At 56.9% G+C, this 24,528-nt stretch overlaps 1 protein-coding gene across 2 annotated transcripts; it reads right to left on the bottom strand.

The window, feature by feature from the left end:
• Nucleotides 1-575: 575 nt before the first annotated feature.
• On the bottom strand, nt 576-21,506 carry CDC42EP4 (CDC42 effector protein 4). Of its 2 annotated transcripts, none has more exons than XM_090292069.1 (2): nt 21,465-21,506; nt 576-3,376 (listed from the first exon to the last, which is right to left on the bottom strand). In XM_090292069.1, exon 2 carries the CDS (start codon nt 3,276-3,278, stop codon nt 2,211-2,213), a length of 1,068 nt encoding a protein of 355 aa, XP_090148195.1. In that variant the 5' UTR covers nt 3,279-3,376; nt 21,465-21,506; the 3' UTR covers nt 576-2,210. The 2 variants fall into 2 exon arrangements, with proteins under 2 accessions (XP_090148195.1, XP_090148194.1); XM_090292068.1 differs by lacking the exon at nt 21,465-21,506 and adding an exon at nt 20,378-20,516.
• Between the last annotated feature and the right edge of the window lie 3,022 nt (nt 21,507-24,528).

The raw sequence follows: 24,528 nt of genomic DNA on the forward strand, positions 1-24,528 counted from the left end.
CTCTCTTCTTTGGTGACGTGGAGAAAGTGGCCACGTGGCCTCTCAGCACGTAAAATGGGGACACCGGCCTTCCTCCCTGGGCCATGAGGCTGACCAGGAACGTGTTGCCTGCACCTTGGTTTTCCAGGTCAAATGGTAAAAAAGGCACGTGCTGTGTCCTCGTGGACGCAGATCCCACGCCTGCCGGCACCTGCAGCTTCCGAGAACACAGGCTCCCTCACCTAATGACAACTTTGCAAACACCCTGCCAGGGGCTGTGTCTGCAGCCCAGCCCTCCGGGAGCCATGCCAACCCCCACCCCCCCACCCCGTAACAGGTGAGGGGAGAGAGGCACCAAAGTGACAAGTGCCAAGGGCCCCCATCCAGGCAGCGGGTGGAGAGCCATGCAGGAGGTGAGGGCCCCAAAGGGACAGAGAGAAGCCACCTCAGGCCCCCGAGTGCGGCAGGAGCACAGGACCTGCAGAGCACACCCTTCTGCCCTCCCACCCACCCACATCCTGACACACCTCCCCTCCCCAGAAGCAGAGACAAACACCAGCCATGCTAAAGAGCTTTTCTTTTTTTAATGTTGCCTGTTTTAACAATGTCATGGAAAAAATATACAGCTCAGAGTCTGGAACTGACCACCGTCTGGGTGGGTTTGAAGGGCAGCCGGTGGGGGTTGTACTACTGAAACCAAGCACCACGTGGTACTCCCTCAAACCAGGAACTAACTTAGTGTCTGAGTCAGGATCTGGCAGAAAATGGAGGGGGGGGCATCCACACCCTCGTGGGGTCCTGCTGTCATCAGCCCCTCCCCCCACTGGCTACTGGGGGACAGGAGGAGGTGGGTTAACAGGTTCCCCGAAAATAAGAACAATCCGTGAACCCTGGGGCTCACACCCAAGCTCCTACTCAATTGCTGTGGGTAGGGTTATAGGAGAATGTGGTTACTTGAATTTCATTAGAACAAATAATTTTTTAATATCAGTATGTTCCACATATGGCAAAGGGGCGTACTTATACTAAAAAATTACCCTTTGTATACCTGAAATGCTCATTAACTCAACATTCTGTTTTCTTTTGTGGCTAAATCTGGCCACCGTGTACCTAGACTCTCAGGGCCCTTGCCTCAGAAGTCAGGGAGTGGGCTGGGCTGGCAGAAAGGCCTGGGAAAGGAGGGAGTAGTGGGAGGGAGGGAGGCGGGGAGGAGGGGATAACTCCATCCAAAACACAAACCCAAAAAAGCCTTTATCCCCCATAGGAATGATATATTACTTTTAAAAAGTCATTTTTCAGAAATACTCTCTACTGGACGCCTTTAGCGGTTAACAGCTATGGGTGGGGCGGGGGGAGTCACCCACAGATGCCCACCCCACACAGTTCTAAATACAAACTTGGAAGCCCTTAGTATAAAGGCCGAAGAGGGGTCGATGTTCCCTCTGGGGGCAGACCTGCTAACGCTGCTCCTGACACTGCTCTAGAAAGACTGAAACATGACAAGAAAGAACAAACCCACCCACTGGGCCCAGTGACCGCGACAGCCCGGTCCTAGTGTCATCCTACAAGGGTCCCTTCTTTGACATTGGAGCCCAGGGGCCTCCCTTGCGCTCCCCATCCTGTTCTCTTCCCCTGGAAGGGGCTGCATTGAGGGTTCACGTTCGGTAAGGCTTGACTCCAAGGGGCTCCAGGCTTCCGGGGCAGGACTCAAGTCAGAGGAGGGAGGGGCTCGGACGTGTGCCCATCCCATTCCTCCTGTGACACACATTTAACAGGGGAAGTCACTGCCAGGTCCCAGCAGAAACTCCAGGAGAGAAAAGGAGCGCCAGTGTCCTCAGCCCTGGTGCCCTGGTCGCCCCTGAGCTGACCTGCATTGCTGCGGGGGTACGGTGGGGGGGTTGGGAGATGGGGGAGGAGGGGTGGGCAAACTCTGGTTGACCCCTGGCATCCAATTGAGGCCAAAGTGGAGAAGAGAAAACGGATTCCTGCTGGAAGACCACAGCCCCCTCCTACAGAGCTCAGGGAGGCCAGGGTGCGCAACAAAGTCAGGCGCCCAGCTGGCACCCAGGCCAGCTCCCCAAGTCCTCCACGGTCCCCCAGGCTTGGCCCACGCCCCTCACCCATGAGGTCCAGGGTCTGTGGCAGCAGCCTGGCTCTTGGCTGCCCCTGAATGGGGAGGGCAGGGGGCAGGGAGATGAAGCCAAGAACGTGGGGCCCCACCTCCTCCTGCCTCACACTCGGATCTCGTCCTCCTCCTCCTCATCCATGAAGGAGAACTCCTTGTCGGGCTGCCTGGGGACAGCAGCCCGGGCCCGGTCCAGCCCGCGGAAGGCAGGGCTGCGCTCCTCCAGGACGCCGGAGGTGCAGCTGGACAGGGAGCTGCTGTCGCGGGTGGTGTGGCTGCCCACACTGCGGGCGGAGCCGGGGCTGGGGGCCGCCGCCGCCACCCAGCCCTCATCCTGCGGGGCCCGGGGCAGCAGCGGGGGCGAGTCCCGGCCAGCCTTGCCTTCCTGCCTGGCCGGCGGAGGAGCCCCCGACCCAGAAGGGGCAGCCTCGAAGACACTGCCTGGGTCATTGTCGCTGTGGTAGCCGCCACCCTCCTCCTCCGGCTCCCACTCCTCCTTGTCCATGATGCTCAGGACGTCGCCTAGCATGGAGGGCCCCAGGTCGATGTGGAAGGACATGATGGACTCCGCGTGCTTCAGCCCGAAGCTGGCCTTGGGCACGACGGGCAGGTCCGTCAGGTCCCCGAAGGCCTTCTCGTCAAGGAGGGGGTCGGGGGAGTGGGGCCCGGTGGCCCCGTTCCGCCGGGGCGCCTCCTCCACGTGGGCCGCCTCCGGGTCACCCTCCCCAGCATTCGCCCTCTTCACGGGACTGGACGACAGGCTCTTGGGCAGCTTGCCGGTGCCCTTCTCGGCCGCCTCCTTCTCGTTCAGCTGGGGCAGGGACATGGCGTTCTTGACAAACAGGGCCGAGTCCCGCAGCGAGCCCAGCATGTCCCTCTGCTCCCGGTCCCCCCTGGTCACCGACTGCGACCGCTTGCTGCCCCGAAACTTCCGGGACAGGAGGCCGCGTTTGGACGACGAGGAGGCCGCGAGCTCATCCAGGGACTCGCCGTCCAGCTCGGCAGCCTTGTTGTTGAGGAATGAGGTGTCCCCAAAGGCGTCCCCTGCCCGGCCCACATGCATGGTGTGGCGGAAGTCGCCCAGCGGGGCACTGATCATCTCGGCCGTGAGGTCCGCGCGCGAGCGGCGCTTGGAGTGCATCGAGCTGGACACCAGCTGCTTGAGGATGGGCATCCTGCCCGAGGTGGGGGGGGGCTCCCGAGGCAGCAGGCAGGTCTGGAGTCTGACTGAAGTCTGGCGGGTGGAGGGGGGACAAGGAGGAGCTCACAGCGCTGCAAGAAGAGAACAGCAGTAAAGGGTTAACCTGGGCTGGCCTGACCACACAAAAGCCCCATCTGCCTGCAGGCTGTTATTCCAACCCCAGCTCCCACCAAAATGAAACCATGTGAAACCAGCCAGCAATCAGTCTCCTAAGCCCGCCTCTTTCTTCATCTGCAGGTTCTCAGGTTAGGGGAGTGCTTTTGCAGATCTGTGTGGCATTCAAGGACAATAATGCGTCTCCACCCCTACATCCTCCTCCCAGCCAGGACGCTGCCAGAGCAAACAGAACTACAGTTAAGCAGGTGCACAGGTGATTCCATAAAACAGTGTAGGAAAGAGACAGAGCCTATGACTTAACTCCTCTGAACAGCTGGCGTGGAGACATGCCGGAAGTTCTTCCTGCTGTCTGACCTCAATCCCTGTGAAGTCAGTGGACACTTCAACCTGAGTCATAGTCCTCAGAGGAGAGAGGACAGAATTGGCCCCAGGGAGATGCTGCCTGGCACCTCAGCATCTGTGGGCGGCCCAGCTCACTTTCTGAATTAGAATTGGGGTGGGGCTGCTGGGATTCACAGAACTAGCTCCCCAGCCTTCCGGTCCCTGAAATGAGGGTCCCGCCTGGGATATCTCCATCACGAGGCCCCAAGCTCCTTGTCAAGGATCTACCTTCTGCCCCTTGGGGAGATCAAGTCTGGAAGACTCTCCCCCAATTTTTTTAATCACTAGGGGTGCAAGGAGGCAGGGACTAGGTCTGAGACGACCTAGGCCCCTGGGCTCTGCAGACTCCCAGGAGATGGATCTGAACACGTGAGGCACCACGCACCCTGGCAAGGGCCGAGCTGAAGTTCAGTGTTGGAGCCAAACCAGCCCCTTTTCTTCAGGAGCGACCTGACCCAAATGTTAAACCCAGCAGCAAAGACTGAGCAGGGTGGGGAGGGATGGGTGCAAAGCACTTAACCAAGCACGGCAGGTGAGGGGTGCTGTGGGGCCGCCAGCCCTGCTAACAACGCGGTTCTCAGCAGTACCCCCATTGCAGGCCCGTCCTTCCCAATGCAAAGCTCCGCCTGTGGGTGCCCCACGCGCTTCTTCCTCACCCCCAGGTGAGGCCACCGCAACCCACAGGCCGTCCCGCTCGCTGTCCCTCTCCGGGCCCCCCTTCACCTTTCAGCTAAAGCAAAACCCTTCTCAGACCCCCCGTGGCAGGTCCCTTGGTCCAGCACGCCCACCCAAGGCCATCGCGTGCTGCTCCCCGACGCCCGCACTCTGCCCCAGCCCCAGGACCGGACACCTGCAGTCCCCTGCTGGGACACCCTGTCCCCTGGCTCACCCAACATCCTTCAGGGCTCAGCTGAGACGTCACTCCTAGGAGGCGGTCCTTAGCCAGGTAAAGTCCTGCCAGCTACCTCCTGTCCCCAGCACTTTGGATGTCCCCTCTCCCAGCAGGCAGAGTTATACTGTGACCCCTGCTGGCTGAGCTGTCATTTCCCACGGGACTAGGAGCTTCCAGAGTGTTCCGACGGGCCTGCTCACCTCTGGCTCCCACCTAGCAGGGCACGGTGCAGGTGGTCTCAAACACCTGCCGAAAGGCCAGCGCCCCCAGCTTCCCGTCCCCAGCCCCTTAGTTCCTCCGGCGCGCCTTCTCAAGGCCAGTGACAGTGCTGGCTTCGTTTCAGCCTACAGCCTGGCTCCAGCGCTCCCAGCCTGACCTCTCTGAGTCCTCTAACCCCGGTCCCACGCTCCCCTCCCCGCAGCCCAGCTGCGGACGCCCAGTCCCACGGCTCCCCCACCAGGAAGCGCCCCTCCTCCCCGCAGGCGGCCACACTGCTCCTCACTCCAGCAAACAAAGTTCTCCAGGGCAGGTGGCAGGAGCCAGGCTCCAGGGCAGCCTTGCCACACAGGTGACCTGGGCTGGGCTCAGAGCCCGGTGAGGATGGTCCCGGGGAGGCCTTGAGAGGACCCTCTGTATCGGGCAGCTCTTCCTGCTCATCCCCCCACCCCCCACTTCCTCCCACCACACCCCAGCAACAGGGGCGTCTCCTGGCCTCGCCTGGACCCTCTCGCCCACGCCCCGGGGTCTAACCTCTAAACAATTAGACAGGAGGAGCAGAAGCAGGGATTAGCGAACACTTTCTATAGCGGGCCAGACAGGAACGATTTTCGACTTTGTGGCTACAAGTGTCTTTGCAGCAGCTACTCTATCGTCTTTGCAGCGGGAAAGCAGTAGTGGACTCTGTGAGAACAAATGGGTGTGGCTGCGTCCCAACAAAACTTTATTTACAAGAACAAGTGGAGGGCCGGATTCGGCCCGTGGGCCATAGTTCTGACCCCTAAGTGACACACGAAAAGCACTGGCCTTGGGGTCATGCCGTCACCACTGCTCCGGGTCCGGTGCTCTCTCTACCCCACTCTGGCCTTCGGGACGCAGCAGTGATGGTCAGTTGCCATGACCAGTTGGGCTGCCCCCCCCACTTCTGCCGGGGGCGGGGGGAGCGGTTCAGAGAAAGAGGAGCCTGGCTGCTCCCTCGAGAAAGTTCTAGTATAACCCTGGAGCAGATTCTGACACTTGGAGCCAGGTCATGCTTTGTGGTGGGGGCCGTCCTGCACACAGTAGGATGTTAAACATCCCGGCCTCTACCCACTAGATGCCAATTGCATCTCCGAGCTGTCGCAACCAAAGTGTCCCCGGAAATGCCGAGTGTCCTCTGGGGGGCACCAGCACTCCTGGGCTAGGCACTGCTGCCCAGAAGTGAGAACACACAGGTGAAAATAAAACATGCAAACAAACACACACAGAGAAAGGGAGGGAGAGGGAGGGGAAAGAGAGGACATAAAGGGTCAGAACTGTGGGAACGGTGACGTAAATGTCCAGAGTTGCGTAAGGGTTTCAGGGCATCAGCAGGAATCCCCAGACCCCGTAAGCACCTTCAAGTCTGTGGTTTCAGCTCTTGAGTGGTAAAGAAATAAAGGGACGCCGCAGGCCCCGCTGTCCAGGGCTTGGCAGGGACGATGCAGACCCCTGTGGCCACCCCCAGAGCCTGGGTATCCTGGCCACACGGCCACAGGACAGGAGGGTCCTCACTCTCCCTTTAACCCCGACTTGTAGCACCTCCTCCCGGGCAGGGCTGCGCAGCAGTGACAAGGGCCAGCAGGGAGGGCCCCGGACCAGCCCCAGGACGGCCAGGAGTGCGCATGGCCCACACCCCGAGACGACAGGGACGGGTCCGGCCAGTGCTCTCTGCTGCCGCGGTCTTTCTCCCCGAGGGTGAGAACGAGGCTCTGTGGCTCGTGAAAAGCCAAACCATCTTCAATATCCAGCATGAAAATGTTCCAAGAGTTGGGACCTAGACAGAGCTAGAGGGCAGACCACATGGGCCAGGCTTGGGGGCTGGTGGGAACTCACTCTTGGGGTTGTTGCAGGTCCCAGAGTGACATAGTCACCCTAACAGAACAGGCATCTAACAGAACGATTTGGGGCTGAGGAGATGGAACACGGGAGTTAAAATACAAGCAGGTGGCCCGGGCCAGCCCTGGGGCCAGTTCAGGTCTGGGTGCCCCCGCGGAAGGGGACCTGCCAAGGAAGCTGTGGCTTTGGGAGGGGGTGTTGCTGGGTGCTGTGACTCAGCTCTGGGGAAGTGGCTAAAATAGGCTTCAGAAGACAGGGCAGCCACTGCTTAGAGCCTGTCACGGGCGGGACACCCCCACCCCCACCCCGGAAGCCACATCCCACTTTCCTGGCAGCGCCCAGAGCAGAGTGGCCCTCACAGCTCTCCCTGACTCTCCTGGCCTCTGGCGGAACCGGATTCCTCAACCCTCGCTGCCACTGACCACAGGACATTCCTTCAAGGCAGAAGCAACTGAAGTCCAGGCCCCTGGTCCGTCTACACCCTCGGCTCAGCTCCACTCCAGTCCGACCTGATCCTGGGGCCACATACAGATGCACCCTGGTCTCCCAGATCAGCTAGCCCGGCAGCTACGAGACAGACAGCAGGACAGGCTGGGCCAGCACACTCTGAAGTCCCAGGCAGTGATCTGAGCAGGACACAGACCTGAGTTCTCCGGGGACAGCCTAGCAGGCCTCCCCCTTCCCAGCTCACCCGCAGCTCACCCTGCACCGAGCCCACATGCTTCCACCGCCCGCGCCACGGTGCCGCCCCCACTGCGCTTTCCCGAGTTGTTTCGACCATCGAACCCGATACCAGCACCAAGCAACGTGGCTGGACAGAGGACGCACGGGGCACGACCTCATCCGTGGCTTGGAAGGGCTGCAGGAGGCTCCCTGTCTTTCTCTGTTGCCCTCTTTCATTCTTCTTCTCCCTGTCCCCCTCCGATTCACGGACTCACTGCACACCCACCAATCTTCCCACACTCTTCTGGGCCCCGGAGACAGAGCCCTAAAAACAAGGCGGCCACGCCCCTGCCTTCCCGGCACACTTGCTGGGTGAGTGTGGGTGGGCAGGGAGCCAGGCTGCAATGAGGTAAATAAAACAAGAGGGGAACCAGGTGAGAGTTCGGGGGCTGGGGAGGCCCCTCTGATGAAGGGGTGCTGTGAGCCGAGACCTGAACGATGAAAAGGAAGCAGGCCCGTCGAGAACATTCCGGCGGAAGGAGCGGCACGGGCAAAGGCTCAGAAGGAGGAGCAAGCCCGTGACGTCTGAGGGACAGGATGAAAGCCCAGGGCCCTCTCGGCAAGACCAGGGGGGTTGGGAGGGCGTTCCAGGTGCACAGGGCGACCCGGAGCAGTGCCTAAGCGGGCAAGGCATCCAGTCTGCGTCTCTGGAGGTTCCCATGGCAGCTGGCATTGGGGGCACGGAGGGGGGCAGCAGGAATTCAGGGCGAAGAAGAAGACGGCCAGGACGCGGGTTCCACTCAGGAGCTGGGCTGAGGGGGCCTCATTCAGGGCTCGTTTTGAAGGCAGAGACACCAGGAGCTGCTGAGGGCTGATGGAGGAGAGAAAGGACAGAAGCAAAGGGGACCCCAAGCCACTTCGAGCCCCAGGCGTCCTGTCCAGGAAGACCTCACCTGGTGGGCCTTTCTCGCAGGGGTACGGCCAACGAGCCACCACTAGGTAGAAATTAACTTTGCCAGAACGGGGAAGGCATTCTGCTGCGACGGCTGTCAGCGGGAGCAGCTCGCTAAAGGGGCTTGCGCAGGAAACTCAGTGTAACACGGGCCGCGACTCTCTAAGGGGTTGGGGCGCGGGCTCTTGTTGCCGGAGGAAGAGGCGGTGCTTTCTGGAAAGCTCTCCAGCCTTATCCTGCGAAGATACGGAGTCCCAGGGAAGCGGAAGGCCGTCTCACTGCAACAGCAGACAGGGCCGATGGGCAGACATGACCGGGACAACTGAAATGCCCGGATCCACAGCGTGCGTCTCGCCAGGGGGACCTCCGTGGGACTGTCCCATGACCCCAGCTGACCTGCCTACACTCGGGATCTTTCAGCTCCTGCACATGCTCTGCTGAGAGCCCTGGTGTCCCCTGGCACCAGAAGGTTAAAAAAGCTCTTTCTTAAAATCATCTGTGCCCAAACCACAACTGTTTTTCAAAAGCCCAGAATGGGAACAGGAACGATCACCATTCGAATGCCTTCAAATGCCTGGGTGTGGAGCCACCATACTCCCAGCGATGGAGACACTAAATGGAGAGACTTGCCCCGGGTCATGGACTGAAGCCAAGGCTGCATTCCCACATCAGGGCTCAGCCACTCAAACAGCCACAGCACAGAAAAAACACAGAACACGTAATTTGTGTGTGTACACACACACACACACACACACACACACACACAAACACATACACACGTTTATTTTTCTAGGTTATATACATGTCTGCTTTCATTCCATGCATCAATTTAATGAGTTCTAGTTTCCCTTGAAAATTTTTTTAAGACAGCATACAAAGAAGTTCTGGGGTTCTCTTCCCACATCCCAGGAGGGTTTCCTGCATACCCCTGGGGCTGCTAAAATACAGCATCTGGTGTCATGGGACGCCCACTGAGGCACCCACGATGCCTACAACTTTAGGTTCTCAGACTGCGAGCGGGAGGACACCTGGATATGGGGCAGAAGTACCTGCCAAAGGTCAGGGGGCCGATGAGTCACCCAGGGGGCACTTCAGCCCAGGTCTCCTGCCTCCCAATCTACAGGCCTTTCCCAGGTAACAGCGGGGTTGACTCACTGCCAGGCACCAGCCTAGACCTTCTAGAGCCTGTTGCCATCTTGCCCATAACAAGAATTAGGAAAGGGAAGGGGGAAGGACCTCCCTCCAACCATGCAGCAGGTCCTCGGTGCCACCAGGCAGGGAGAAAGGGACACAACCCTGGGCCAAGAACTGCTCAAGGTCAAAATGATCCCAGGATGGGAGGGTCACATGAATCAGCAACTAACTAGGGCAATTTCTTTAAATAATGGCTTTAAAACGAGTGTGATTCAGCAACCTCCACTGTAGGAAACCTACTCTAGTAAATATTTTAGAAGTCACCAACACGGATATTCATCGAAGCCTTGTTCATAATAGCAACAAGATTGGACCCAACCTAATATTCAACAATAAGGAAACAGCTGAGAACTCTGCCAGCCGTGAACTCAACCGGTCAGCGCGCACAGAAAGCGGGGGACCTGCAACGCTCTCCCCCCGCAGCGCCACGCGGAAGGCGAAAGGCAGAACTAAGGCAGCTCACACAATGACCCTAACTCCGCACCGATGTGCGCTGGTGAATGAAGACGTGAGGGTACCGGGGAAATTCAGCCGTTATGTCAGGCTGGAGAGAGAAAAAACAGGCTTTTGAAAGAGACATTTTTCCTTTAATGTGGTAGTACTACTGTAATAATAACTTTAAAATCCCAAAGCATCAAAGGCTTAAGGAAAATCTAATTTCAAAACCAGCTTAAAACGATCCAGTTCTCGGGGCTCCATCCAAGGCAGCAGGTGGGGGCTGGGCAAGCAGGGGTCACGCGGAAACGCTCCCATGGATGTCTGTTCTCTTTCTCCCTCTCCCCCCCAGAATCCTCCCCGCCTCCCCTGCCATCGGGCTGAACATGTTTATTACATTCTCATTTCATTCTAAACGGTCTGGGAGGAGAAAGTGGGCAATCTATAACAACCTGGTGTCAGGGAAAATGGGGCGCTTAGGATGCCCCCCAAAGAACTCTCTCCCCAACAGCTGCTTCCTGATGCTTGAGCCATCTTAACTGAGCAAAAGATAAGAGCTAATTAATCAGGCACCGCCCACCCCACCCCCACCCCCGAGACTGGCCAATTTCCAGTGACACCGAAGCTCTAAGTTGGAGGTCAGCCTCCCTCCCACACGGGTGGGCGAGCCCACAGCGCGATCCTGAGAGACCCTGGGTAAGTGAAGGTTCTGCTCCGGTGGCTTCTATAGCTTCAGCTCAGGTCTTCTAATAGCTGCAGGGCGCAGAGGAAATGAGGAAGGGCGGGGGTCACACCAGGACAGCCGGCACCCCTGGTGGTCCAGCCGCTGGCCACAACATGCAGGAGCGAAGCTGTGAGCAGTTCCCGGTCACTGGTGCCTGCTGCACGCCAGGCACTGTGCTGTGACATCGTAAATGATGCCCCGATTTTACAAGGAACGCTGAGGCTCAGAAGGGGCGAGTTCCCTCGCTCGCTCTCACAGCTACTAAACGGTGACTTGAGCCCATTTCTGTGGGGCCTTGGAACACAGGATTTGTGGTATAAGGTCACCCCGTTCCAGCCTAGCCGACGGCCACGCTGAGCATGTGCTCGTGGAGGGGTGTGCTCCAGGCCTGGATCTCATCCCCACTTCCTGCCCTGATTCCCTGGGGGGCGAGAGGGGAGGACCACTCTGAGCAGCACCTGGACTTGCCCCCATGTTTAGGCGCGGGCCCAGCACCAGGCCGCAATTCTCTGTTTTTCGTGCCTGTCCCGCTCCAATCGCCAGTCTGTGTTACTTGGTACTCCCAGCTGCCAAGGAAGACTAGAACCCCGACCCACACGCTCTCCCTAAAATCGCCCAACCTGGGCATCCTAGGGGTGCTCCACCCTCCCTGCCTGCCAGCCAGCCAGCCAATCAGATCAGGCACATTGGCCCAAGGTGCCACTGCCCAGTCACTCTCTCAGGCACGTCCCATTCCCTGGAGAGAACCATCCTCTGCTTTGGTCCCTCTTCCTGGCAGAAAAGGAAAGTGAGCAAGGCCCCCATTTCACTACATGTGCCCCACTGCTGCTAACATACATTTCTCGGCGTCCTTGCTGGGAGGCGGGAGACGGGGGTGTCACTGGGTGGGGGGTGGGGGTGTGAACCTTCCCAGGTAATTGGGACGCTAGGCTCTCGCTGGGCAGGGCTCACAGGGTGAACTGCTCAGGGAAGAAAGGAATAGTCCAGGCCAGAACTTCTTAGCGACTCCCACTTTCTGCCGCCTCTCTAGCGGTTATTAAATAATTTACACCTACACTGTCTAATCCGGCAGCCACCGCCTTACGTGGCTGAAGAGCAATTTGGCGAGTCCAAATTGACAGGTGCCGAAGGGAACACACTGGCCTTCGAAGACTTAGAACAAAAAAGAGAACACAAAACAGCTCATTAATATTTTTATATTGATTGCATGTTAAAATGGTACCATTTGGAATATAATAGGTTAAATAAAATGTTCATGTCACGGATTTCATTTTCCTTTTTAAAAATGTAGCTATTAACCATGTCGGTTAACCATGGGACTTGCACAGCACTGGCTCTGGAAAGCGCTGATGCAGACATTTTTCCCTCTTATCGGACAAGCGGTCCTTTCCGCTGGAGATGAATAAATAAAGCCATTCATTGTTTACATCTGGGTAAAAATATGAACATGTTAGTAAGTCATGTTACAGTATTTTAGATTAAATCCTAATCGCCTCAATTTTCTATCCAGGGGGCCACCGATGACTAGGTTGTTACAGTTTTGTTTGAACCCGGTAACAAAGTGCCTTCCAGCCTGGTCTGCTCAGGTCCTTAACTATTTCCGGAGGAGGCGGACCTCTAAGTGAGTACAATCACTGTTGTTTCTTACTGTGCGCTTGTCCGCCGGAGGACGTGACTAAGTTACAGTGTCACCAACACAGGAGGATGGGAGTGAAAACAAAACAATCACTACCACCCTCCTTCGGAAGCTGCATCTCGTTGATCACTTAATGAGGGTGAATGTTTTAAAAATTATATTATCGGCACCTGTAGCCTTTCTCTTGCAAATTGCTTGTTAAAGCCTGATGCACCCTCTTCTACGGGAGGGCGCCTCACCTTTTCCAATGGACCTGTATGGCTTTTTAAAATTCTAAACCTATTTAAATTCTTGACCATAATACAGGAGTCCCTCTTTATATCGCGGTTCACTTATCGCAGCCTCACTGTATTGTGGGATTTTTTAAAATATTATATTTAATTATTTATTATTTATCACAGATTTTTCGCTATATCGCGGGATTTTGCGGTACTGTATACATATGTCGTTAAAGTTATGTAGGTTTAAGAGTGTAGAATATGTTTAAGAACATAAGTAGTGTTTATAAAAGTGTGGAAAAGGTTAATAAGGGACTGGGAACGGTTTATAAGTGTGTGGGAAGGGTTTATAAAGCCTTAAAATATATATAAATACTAAAATAAATGTAAGGTTCCTACTTTGCGGATTTTCACCTATTGCAGGGGGAGGTCTAGAGCATAATACCCACGATAAGTGAGGGAATACGTATTTGCAAAGATTTCTGCAAATTTATCATCCACCGCTTTACTGTACAGCAATTTTGTTGTATTCTTTCAGAGAGTGCTTGTTAATTTCTACACGGTCAAGTCTGTTCTAGGGTTTCTGGCTTTACTATCTTGAAGTCAACAAAGACATGCTTGCTCCCAAGTTTATGAAAATATATACTTCTAAAACTATCAGGTAATTAAAAACTACATACTCATAGAAAAAAATCTGGAGGGAAATATGCCAAACTAGAGATACCTGTAGCTTGTAAAATTTAGGTCATTTAAAATAGAAAATAAAAAGATTAAAATATAACAACGTTACTGATTCCTTACAGAATTGCTATGTGAGTTAAGCATCAGAGGCCACCTTCATCCATATTATATAACACAGGTCCACCCATGGGTCTATCCCAGACTCCCTTTTCTGTTCATTCCTATGCTAGGTCTACACTGTCTTAAAAGGTTTTGAGTATCTAGTAGAGTCACGCCTCACCTTTAACATTTTCCTAAAATTTTCTTGGCTTTGCTAAGGCAGCTAGTCTTCCAGATGGACTTCAGAAACATTTTATTAAGTTCCGAAAGAAATCCTGACGGGAGTGTACTGGAATCGAAAGGAAATAATAAATCAAATTGCAAAGAACTGGCTTTATCACAACATCAAGTCCTCACATCCATCTATTCAAACGCTCACCATTAAATTTTGTGGTTTTTCTTCCTTTGAGCCTTACGCATTTCTTGTCATGTTTATCCTGGGTTATTTTATGGTCTCGTGTTGTGAATGGGTTCTGCATCTTCCCCACAGCTTATTTTATATAGACCTATTTTCAACGGCCACCTTCCTAAACTTGTCCTGTCTTAGACACTGCAATCAAATTTATAGTCGAAGCACTGGGGCTTTGCATGACCTGCAACTCTCAATAACTCTGTCCCCTCCACTCCTTGTTCTTCTCTTATTCCTGACATCTACAGTGATATCCTAAACCTCTGTCTTCAGGACAGGAGCTGCGAGCCACATGGGCTTTCTGGGTACTTGAAGTGTAGCTAGTGAGACTAAGGAATTCCATTTTTAATTTGATTTATTTTTCCTTATTTCAAATGTAAACAATGCTGTTTAACTTAGTAAAGGGGACACCTAAGTATGTCTCCAACAACATGGGTATGTGCATCTACTTTTTCAACTGTGCACTTCTGTCTAACTGCCGACGGAGGATGAAATGGAGCATCCAAATTGAGATGTGTTGTGGGTGTAAAACACACACTGGATTTTAAAGACTTCGTGTAAGAGATCATGTCAAATGCCTTACTCATATCTTTCTGATTACATGGTGAAATGACAGTACTCTGGATATACCAGGTTAAAGAACATATTAAAATCAATCTCACCTGTCTTCAGTTTTTAAAATGCGGAATGAGAGCTGTGGGTGACACCTCCCGGTGCGGCTCTCACAGTGAGTGCTGTCCAGACTGGGTGCAGAGGAACCCGCCCTGGGAAATGGCACCCTGGACCCCACATGGACGGACACGTCCTCCCCCGCTCCCAACCGCAGGACAATGCAAGTATGAGAAAGGCAGCTAAGTCACTGAGCTTTTATTCTGCACCAAGCTTTGCTCTGATTAAAGTGCCTTTTAAAAAAAAGTTGTAAGTAATACACTGTCCTGGCAGTTGAAAGAATTTATCTCATCTTTATCTCATGCCTTGTTCCAAACAATCCCATGGCGTTATTAACCCCTCCCCCTGCCACCCCCCATCCTGCACATAAGAAAATGAAGGCTTGGGGTTAAATGATTTGCCCAATCCACCTGGCTGCTAAGCACAGAGTGGAGAGAAGAGCCCAGGTCTGCCTGATTTGGAACCCTGGGCCTTCTCTACTTTTCCTGTATCAGCGGTACCAGGAGGGTCACGAGCATTGCTGCACCCAGGCCTCTGAGATCCAGTGAAGGCTATGGATGTGGAGTTTTGCATAGAATTTCAGGTTAAAAATCTCTCTCGTCTGGTCACCCCATTCCCCACCATTCCAGGGAAAGCACAGATAAATCCTGGGAAATACAAAAACACCCTCCGCCCCACGAGGGAACTCCGGCTCCTCCTGGGCTGGGAGCGGACCACTCTCTCCATTCTGCCGCAGCATCTCCGCCCAGGCACCCACCTCCCTCCTCACCCCCAGCCACCATGGCCCCGGGGGGCCTGGGCAAGGAAGGCAGCAGGAGCAAAGGAGGAAGCCCCCTCCTCACCCTCTGGGACCTGGTTCAGGACGGAAGAGAAAGGAGTGAGCTCTGACCTGGGAGTGACAGGAAGAGACCAATCAGGGGTCAAGGCGATGAGGAGCTAGTGACTCAGGACATTTGCAACTTGGCTTGTTTACAGGGCTCTTCCTGGAGATGTGACCCCCCTCCGTCTGCCCCCAGCCAGCCAGACACAGGCCACCAGGGGGAGAGCCAGGAGAGGGGAAGGGGTGCCTGGCGGGGGGCCCCACTGTCCCCCTGCAGCTGGGAGTGGCCCCTGCTCCCCGCTCCTGCCCAGGGCCTCAGGAGGAAGCAGCCAGCCGGGCTTGGCCGGGCTTGAAATCAGATCCGCCAGGCTTGCAGGCTCGGTTTGGTTTCACTTTGCTTCTCCAGAGAGCAGAGCGCTCAGCTGAGGAGTGGGGACTGAAAGCACATTCTGGGGTCTCCAGAGGGAGCTGGGTGACCTGGACTCGCTCCAGGGCAGCCAGGCATCTGTGTTCCTGGTCCTGCCAGAGCACGCAGTCGGGGCGTTAGGGGGGCGGGCAAAGAGCCCGGACCTGAGGCCAGACTCCTCAGCTTGCATGAGCTGGCTCAGCACACTGGGCAAGTGACTTGTGCCTCAGTTTCCTCACTAACTTTCAAAGTGATCGGTAACATTGTGTATGTGTCAGCCTCACTGTAAGAATTAAATAAGTGCATACATGTAAAGCCCGTAACACATGGATGCAGAGCGAGCCCCCTGTGTTCGCTACGCTGTGAAGAAGACGCTGGAACGTGTTCTCGCTCTCAGCAGGTGCCCTATGTCTATCACTTGAAGAGGAGGAAAATTCAAGCATTTCCAGTGACACTCTGGCCACTGTCACTCCCCTAAATTCAAAGAGGACATATTATTAACCGGGGACACACACCTCCAGTGTTGCCAGAGGACACCTAACCCAAAGGCTCTAGGGATGACCCCTTTCAAAGTCCTTGTTGGGGGGGGGGAGTGTCGTCCCCAGGATGAGCTGGGGCAGGGGAGGGGATGCTCCACGCTTCCGAGGACCAGGTGTAGATTGTAGGCCCTACCAGCAGGGGGGCGAGCAGCCTGAGACAGTACCCCTCAACTCTGCCTTCCCTCCCTCCCTTTCACCTCCAGGGAGTCAGGAGGAAGGAGCCTGGTTTCTTGCAGACAGGACTTCAAACTGTCTCACTTCAGTGTGAACTGGGTAAATGAGGTGGAGGTGAGGAGGGAGACTCTAACCCCATCCCTCTATAACTCAGTATCTGGGGGGGGGGGCCCTGGGTGCTACCAGCGGCCAATGATGCACAAAACCTCAGCACAATCAACGCCCCCAAGAAAACACAGCCTGGTCCTTTGGGCCGAACCATAGTCTCATCAGGGGTGTCCATAAGCTGTATTGCCTGGCCGAGGGAGGGTCTTCGTGCCCTGCTCCTGTTATTGGATTGAGCCCTAAACGCCATGGGGAAGGGGGAACACCAGTCCCCTTTGGATGCTTTAGGACCAAGGGCCACATTCTAAGGAATGGAGAAGGGATGCACTGAGTGGGGCCCTGGGGCTGAAGAGGATGGAGGGGCAGGGGACAGAGCTGACAGAGCTGGCAGGCCAAGTTCAGCTCCCATGAGCACTGCATGGCCACAGGTCTGAGGGGAACCCAGGCTATCCCAGGGAGACCAGAGGCTGTCCCTGAGCACACAGCCAGGGAGCTCTCTCTCCGTGGCCCTGTGGCGTTTCAAATGCCCTCAGGCCCTGGGGGGAGGGGGGGGAACGGGGCAGGGGAAACGCCAGCAGTGCAGAGCTGGCTAAGAAATCTAAGCTGTCCACGAATGTGCCTCACACCACCCTCACCTGACCCAAGAGGGACACCCTTCCTCTTCTTGGGAGGCTAAGTGGAGACTAGTGCCCCTATTCCCAGCAAAGGAGGGCTCCGGAAGCCAGGGCTGCTACCCCGGCCTGGGGCCCCGAGCTGCAAGCTGGCAGAGCCTGGGGAAGTCTCTGATGCTTGTACTGGAAGGAGGCCCAAGGCTCCGCACGGGGCGGGTTTCCAGCTGGGGCTTCAGGGACACAGAGAGTGGGAATGTGGGCAAGTAATGGCTAAGCCTCCTTCCCAACGTACTACAAGCAGAGAAGGGACACGTCCAGCCACACACACAAGCCCCCCCAGCATGACCACCTGGTCCCTGTCCAGAGAGGGCCTGGGCCTGTCCTTTCTAGAGCACCCAGAAGTCCCGGCTGGAGCTGGCCTTTGGGACCCTCTGCCAGAAGCTCCAGGGTTTGGCCCCTTTTCCCAAGGTCCGAGAAAAGCCGGCCAGCACAAGGAGAAGACCTGAGCTTGGGTCAGCTCTCTCGCTTCCAGTCAAGGTTGCTCACCCAACCCCTCTCCCTCCGCCTCCAAGCCTTATCTCTGGCATCAACCCAGGTCCTATTCCTCCAAAGGACAGGCTCCTCCCTCCCCACCCCACCCCCCACAGGGAACAAGCTCTTCCGAGCCTGTGGAACTTCCTGCCAAAGGAGGCTGGAGTCTGCTCAACAGCAATCCCGGGTGCTCTGGCCCCCGTGGCCTCTACCTGCAACCAATGCAGACCAGAGCAGGAGAGAGAGAGAGAAACAGGAGAAAGATGGCAAACCCGTGCCAGCCACACCTGGGCACAGCGTGTCCTGGCTACAGAAATCGATCGACCAAAAGGTGGAGCAGGTTGGACTCCCCGAACCAGAGCCCATCCAAGGCTGGTCTGGGAAAGCTCCTGACTAGGAGAGAAGGGTCTAAGATCCTTCTCCCTGGTCAGCCTCTGCCTGTCCACCTCCCCCCCGCCCCCCATTTTGTAGCTAAGACTCATCTGCTTGGGTGTCTCAGGTCTCTTGGTCCTGGCTAGGTCGGGACATCAGCTTGGGATGAGCACCGGTGGGTGGGTGTAAGAGAGAAATGAGGGGAAAGGGGGAAACACCAGCAGACGGAAAGAACGTTCAAAGGAAAGGCCTGAGCTAGAAAGCATTTGGCCATCAGTGAAGAGGGGCCTGCGAACTCAGGGAGATGAAGGAGGGGCCGGGACTCACCCCAGACCTGGGAGCAGCCTCACTTTATCACAAAGGCCTCTCCCAGGAGCCCCAGGAAGACCAGGAGAACCAGTGTGGGTATCTCCCCAGGTTCCCTGGCCCCTGTTGTGGGAAGGAGGAACTGTCCCCTCAAGGAGTAACTGTCCTCAGGGAGGGGAGGGCGAAGTTCAAGTTGGGAGGAGAGAAACCACTCTAATCTGTTGGTCACATGGCCGCTCACCCGGGGCCGCTGCTGAAAGTGGGAACCCACAGGGCAGCCCCACACTCACAGCGGGGTCCTAGCTGAGCCAGTGGCCTGCAGACGCTCCATTTACTTGCTCCTGGAGCCCTGGGCTTACAGAGACGTCTGGCCGGGCCCAGCCCTGCTCCCACCAACACCCCTTTTGGGGGAAATTCACAGCGCAGCTCCCCCTTCCTTTGTGCCCTGTTCTTTGTTCTCTTAAAATTCAGTCCATCCTGCCGGTGGTCCCCTCCTCCACTCTAGCCTCAGAAAGGGGCGGAGGCGTGGGGAGTTATTAGACGCGCAGACTGTGCAAAGTTGCATTGGGAGGCGCTCCTGCAACGGGGCCCCTCATTGTTTACCCTGGCTGGATGAGGAAAGCTTTCCCTGGTGCAGACGCACCCCAAACTCTCTAGATTGGAGCAGGGGTTTTGGAGCCCAGGGACGCCTTCCCCATTCAACTGCTCAGGCACGAGGGCAAAGAATGGGCACCGCTGCCGGTGCGGGGTGGGGGGTGGGGGGCGGAGGGGCTGGGAGCCCTGGGAGCCGGTTAGATTGCAAGGGGTGACAACAAGAAAAGAAAAAGCATTGTATTTCCTCTCTATTCTCCCAGGGAGAGAAAGAAAACTTCCAAAGCCCAGGCTGCAGTATCTCATCGGGAAACAAGGAATCTGGTTTGAGTTAGCAGAGGGCACCCCCCTCCACCTCCACCCCTAGGTCTCACGCAAAACCCCGGCTTGGGCTGAGTCCTCTCCCAGGAAGCCCGCCCAGCCTCGCCCGTCCAACCCCGGCTCCTGGTGACCGCCCAGGTCTCTGCCCGGTTCGGACACGGGCGCCGGCATGGCCCACAGGGCAGCCGGTGGGGGGCGCACCACGGGCAAGGGGCAGTTTTGTACCCCGGGCTTGAGGCGTTCCAAGGGGAGGGCGGAGCCAGAGGCAGCTGATCGCAGCTCCACCGCCCCAAGCTGGAGATTAAATCATTAACCACCCGCTCCGGCCCGAGGCCACGCCAGCAGCGCCTTGCTCCCGGCGCCACCGGGCGCCCTGGTCCCGAGCGTAGCCCCGTCCCCAGGCTCCAAAGGGGCTGCCTGCTCCACTGGGCCCCACCCCGCCGCGGCCTCCCGGTCTTGCCGAGGAGGCAGGCGGGGCTGGATCTGGCCGGGGAAGGCGGCGGGGGTGGGAGGCAGGATAGTATTTGTTTCCTCGGCCATTTCCTTCCAGGCAGGTCCTTTTCTTTTCTCCCCAGCCCGGTGACACACGGTGGCGTGTGCTTCAGTGTGGGTACGAGAGCGAGAGCGCGTGTACACGCCTCTGCCACGACAAGCGAATAATCCGGTTCTTATTCGAGGAGAACTCCGTGCGCACACACGCCCCCCTCGGGAACCCGCAGGCTGCGCGCCGCGGACGCTAGTGCCGACACACACCCTACTCCCGGGCAGCGGGTGGACCCTTAAACGCGGGCCCCCATCCCACCCCACGCTCATCTCCACCCCCACCCCAGCGTCCTGGCCGGGACGGAGAGCGCCAGTCTGGGGAGAGGAAATCGGGTCGGAGCGAGGCTTCGCCCGGCTCTCTGCCACCCCCTCCTCCCCAAACCCGGCAAGGCTGGATACACAGGGCGCATGGCTCCCGTCCCCAGCGCCAGCCCTGCCACTCGCGGGCGGGCGCGGTGAGAAGGGCCGGCGCGGAGGACGGGGATTTCGGTGCCCTGGTCCTCGACCCAAGGCCCCTACTGAGGCTTTCTGCCACATAGGGTGGCTCAAGCTCCCCAAGCCGAGCCCACTCGGGCCTCGCAGGGCGCAGGTGTCTGTCACAGTCGCTTACCTGGGTCCCCGGAGACGCGAGCGCCTGGCGCGCACCGCCGCTCACTCCGCTGGGTGGGCTCCGCGCGGAGCCGGGGCAGGCGGCCCATGTCAGCGCGGGCGTCGGTTTCCCTCTCTCTCCAGCTTCCAGGGCTGTAGCCGCCGGGACACTCCCCTTCCAGGCTCCGCCCGCGCCTCCCCCCGCGCCCTCCGCGCCCACGTCACGGCGCCGCCGCAGCCAATGGCCGGAGGGAGCCTGAGCCCGGCCGCTGGGCCTCCTCGGTTCAAATCTGCGAGCTTGAGGCTTTCGGAGTGCGAGGTGGGACGGCCCGGGTCCGGACCGGGCTGCAGGGGGGCTCTGGGGCGCCCGCGCCTCGCTGCGCACCTGGACCCCGGGGCGCGCCTCTCCCCGGGGGGCCCAAAGCGGGTCCTCCTGAGGCTCTTCCCTTTCGGAGCGGTGACCTGACACCGATAACCCCCGCCTCCCCCCGGTACCAGGGGGCGATGGGAGCCCGAGGCGAGGGTCGGCACCGTCAGGATCCTGGAAACCGTGCCAGACATCCTGGAGACGAGCGGGGCGTGAAGGAGCCGGCCCCGAGGCCAGCCTCGGACCAGTTTGATGAGGGTGTCGGCAGGCGACCTGTTTTCCCACCGTGCCCTTTGCCTAATTATCTGCGGAGGCGAAATTCTGCTCCGCGTGAAACTTCTGCGTCCCGGGGCCTGCGTCCTAGGAGAAAGCACGCCTTGGCTCTGATTCTTTTTAGAGAAATAGCTTCCATTTGTAAGTGATAACCACTAACCAATGTCAGCCGTGGAATACTCCACAGGAGGCAGACACCGCACAAAGGTCCCTAGCTGTTAGCCGCTCCCTCACCTGGGTTTTCGAGGAGGCCGGGTGGAAATAGTGGGGGTTTCAGGCTTCCTCCCACCTTGAATGGGACCCTCCGTGGGTCACTTTTCGCTGGCGCTTTCCCCTCAGTGCTACCAGCTGTAAACCGGCCGCCCTCTCCCCATCCCCTCTTCGCCCACCCCAGCTCTTCGCACAGGTGAAGTCCTCTCTGTCCCAAGGAAACTCGCGATCCTCGGAGGCACCTCCCCCCTTCTCTTACCTTCCATTTGAAACAAATTATTTTGTCTTCAGGGCTAGCTGACTGCAATCTGGTCTTTTCCCAGGTGTCTGGGAGTTGGCCTTCCCATTTAGATTACATATCAATTAAGCATACCTCCAGGACAAAGTCCTTCCCTCTGTGATTCTTCTGTCCCTCCTGGAAATGAGTACTCTGCCTTTGAGGGCTCTCCCACAAACAGCTAGTGTTCACTGAGGGTCGCCTGTGGGGACAGGGTTGAATAAAGCCCAATCCCGCCCGCAGGCTGCCCAGGGAAGGAGTCCAGGTGCCTTCCAGACACCGCTCCCCACTGCAAGGCTAAGCACCCTGGCAGGAGGCTTCACTGGAAGAAGGTGCTCATTTTCTCGGATATTTGGAATCCCAGACCTGTGGATTTTGAGAGGCCTTTTCCTCCTATCATTCTGCTGAGGTGAAGTTTTGCTCTGACCTTTCAGGCTAGAGCTCTCTAGTGATACTCAGAGGAAATTAACAAAATTAAAAAAAAAAAAAAAAAAACTTTAAGTTTGAATACCTCCCTTGAAATTTCTGGCGAGCTCTAAGCCCCTGACTCTGGAGAGGGATTTCAGGTCTTAACTGCAAGGTTGGTGTAACTTGACCTATAAGCCCTTAGGCCTGGGCACAAGTCTCTGCCTGTCCCAGGTGCTGGGGCCTGCTCTTGGGACCCGCCCACACGGGGCTGACACCTCCGTTTGTTAGCATTGCCTCCTGGGCCTTGTAGCCCCAGCCCTACCAGGACCCGTTACATGGGTTAATCCTATTTCCTTATAGAAAAGTTGGAGGCCCCACTCGCTCCAGTCTGGTGTTTGCCATAAAGTCTGGCTCTTGGCAGGTCATTTCATTTTCCAGAATGAGCTAATCTGCAAGGCGCCTTCCCACACAAATGCTCTTATGACTTCTCATCTCTACCCCAAGTCCCCTACCCCCAACTGTTCCCCACACTGAGGTTGTCAGACGTGGTCCTGGTCAGGATGTCACTGGGCCTGATGTCAGCACAGTTTGGATCAGAGCCTGGGCCACCTGAGGCCCTGCCCACCCTGGGCCATTCACTGCCCACTGCCCCAACCCCCGCCTGCCTGCTGGGCAGAAGCTCTTTCACTCCTCAGTTCCTGGTTCTTGGGAACCACCTGGAGCCCTTTCATGGGCAGGGCAACCTCTGCTGAGCAGCCTGGGAAAATTCCCACAATACCCAGTGGGGGGCTCAGGACACGGGCCCCACCACTGTGGGGTAGAGCCCCAGACTCCAGGCCATGTACCCTCCTCTGGGGAAGTTCACGCACTTCGGGGCTCCAGGGCAGCCAGCGCGCCCAGAGAGTAGACAGCAGCTCACACCCGTCGGCTCCCTGGAGACAGGGTGGTGTCCAGCTGGTGTCCGACTCTCCACGTGAGCTGGCACACAGGACGTCAGCGGATGAATGGCTGAGTGAATGCACGCCCCACAGCCCTCCCTTCACTCGCTCACTGCCCTGGCCCCAAGCTGGGCTCTGGTAACCCGCTCAGCGAGCTCGCTGGGCTATCCAGAGTCACACATCCTCCCAGGATGGCGGTGCCCAGGCTCCGGGGGCGGGGCAAGCGCTATGTCCCTGACTGGAGGAAGAGGTGCTGCTCCTCGTCCTGGGGACTCTCCGTGGGCAGGAGGCATCGTAGGGTTGCGTTAGGCCTGAGAAGGTCATGATGATGTGGGCACAGGGGTGGTGGCCGAGCAGAGAGTCATGGAGTTTACTAGAAATGTGTTCAGTCGTGGGGTCAGATCACCTAGGCTGTGTGACCTTAGAGAACTCACTTGTCTCTCTGAGTCCTGTCTGGGGCATGGTAACAATCTGGATCCACAGGAAGCCACCAGAGGACAGAGGGAGATCAAGCCTGTGATTGCTTGGGGAACTGTCACGTCCAAGGTAAGGGACACTGGCTACCATTTTGTTATTGCTCAGTCATCCTTGAGGCTCTGGTCCTGTGGCGACCACCTCCACTCCTCTGCCAGGGAAGAACAGATGGCCCCAAACCCCACCTTAGAGTCCTTCCTACCTGTCATGTGCATTGTCATGTGATTAACATACTACCTCTGACCACTGAGCTGGGCCATTTCCCAGAAGGTGGGAGATGGTACTAAATGTCTTGTCTGTCCGGGTGGCAGAAAAGGACGGGCAAGAAAGATATAACTGAAGCTCCGGGCTCCTCAGCACAAAGTGTAAACTTCAGCTAAAGGCAGTCAGTCTCAGAAGCCTGAAAGGAACGTTTTGTGTGGTCCCCAGGTTCCGGAAGCCCAGAGCTTCACCCACCAGTGCCCCTGTGACAAGTGAAAGAGCCCAGCAGACGTCTCCTCTTGGTGCTCCAAGCGCCCGAAGATCGGGATTAGGAACCCGCCCTAGGGGCACACAGTCCTGGGCTTGAATCCCGACTGTCCCTGTATGACCTGAGAGGAGTCACTTGGGTCCTGTGGGGCTCACATGGGTACCCACCTCTTGTAGTTGGCATGAGGTTGTTAGATAATGCAGGTCAGAGGTCACTGTAAAGTTGGGGCCATGCAGAGGGCTCCCCACAGGGATGCCAGCTTGCCTCAAATAAGGACCCAAGGGTGACCTTCTGGAACAAGTTTGTTTCTGGGTGTCCTTGGGCACAGAGTGGGCCTCTCCACTTTCGTGTTTCCTAGAATTGAGCTAACGGAAAAAAACAAACCTCGTTATCTGCAAGAGGCCATCCTGGGCTTCTGATAAAGGGGTTTGTGAGGATCAGGGGTTACCAGCAAGTTCTGTCATTGTCTCTGTGGAGGGGTGCGCAGAGACCCCGCTCTGCTGGAGGGCAGCCCCTAGTAGCCAGACACCCTCCTGGGCCCCCAGAGAAGTGGTAAGGAAAGGGACTAGGAGGGAGGAAGGAGGGTCTCTTTGTGGCCAGAAAAGGCCTTTCTTCTCCCCAAGAGCCCCGCTTGCAGGAAAATGCAGCCCAGAGGAGAGCGCAGAGAAGGCCAGGTCACTGTCATTTGCTGAGCACTTTCTTGTAGGTACAGAATTTTGCATCTTGCTCCCATTTTTCAGATTGAAAACAGGAAAGG

This window comes from Furipterus horrens, unplaced genomic scaffold (genome assembly GCF_987537825.1).
Source record: "Furipterus horrens unplaced genomic scaffold, mFurHor1.1.pri manual_scaffold_11, whole genome shotgun sequence".
Lineage (NCBI taxonomy): Eukaryota > Metazoa > Chordata > Mammalia > Chiroptera > Furipteridae > Furipterus > Furipterus horrens.

What these genes read in the sequence shown, in the direction of transcription:
- CDC42EP4 (XM_090292069.1), bottom strand. Translation starts at nt 3,278, where the DNA reads ATGCCCATCCTCAAGCAGCTGGTGTCCAGCTCGATGCACTCCAAGCGC.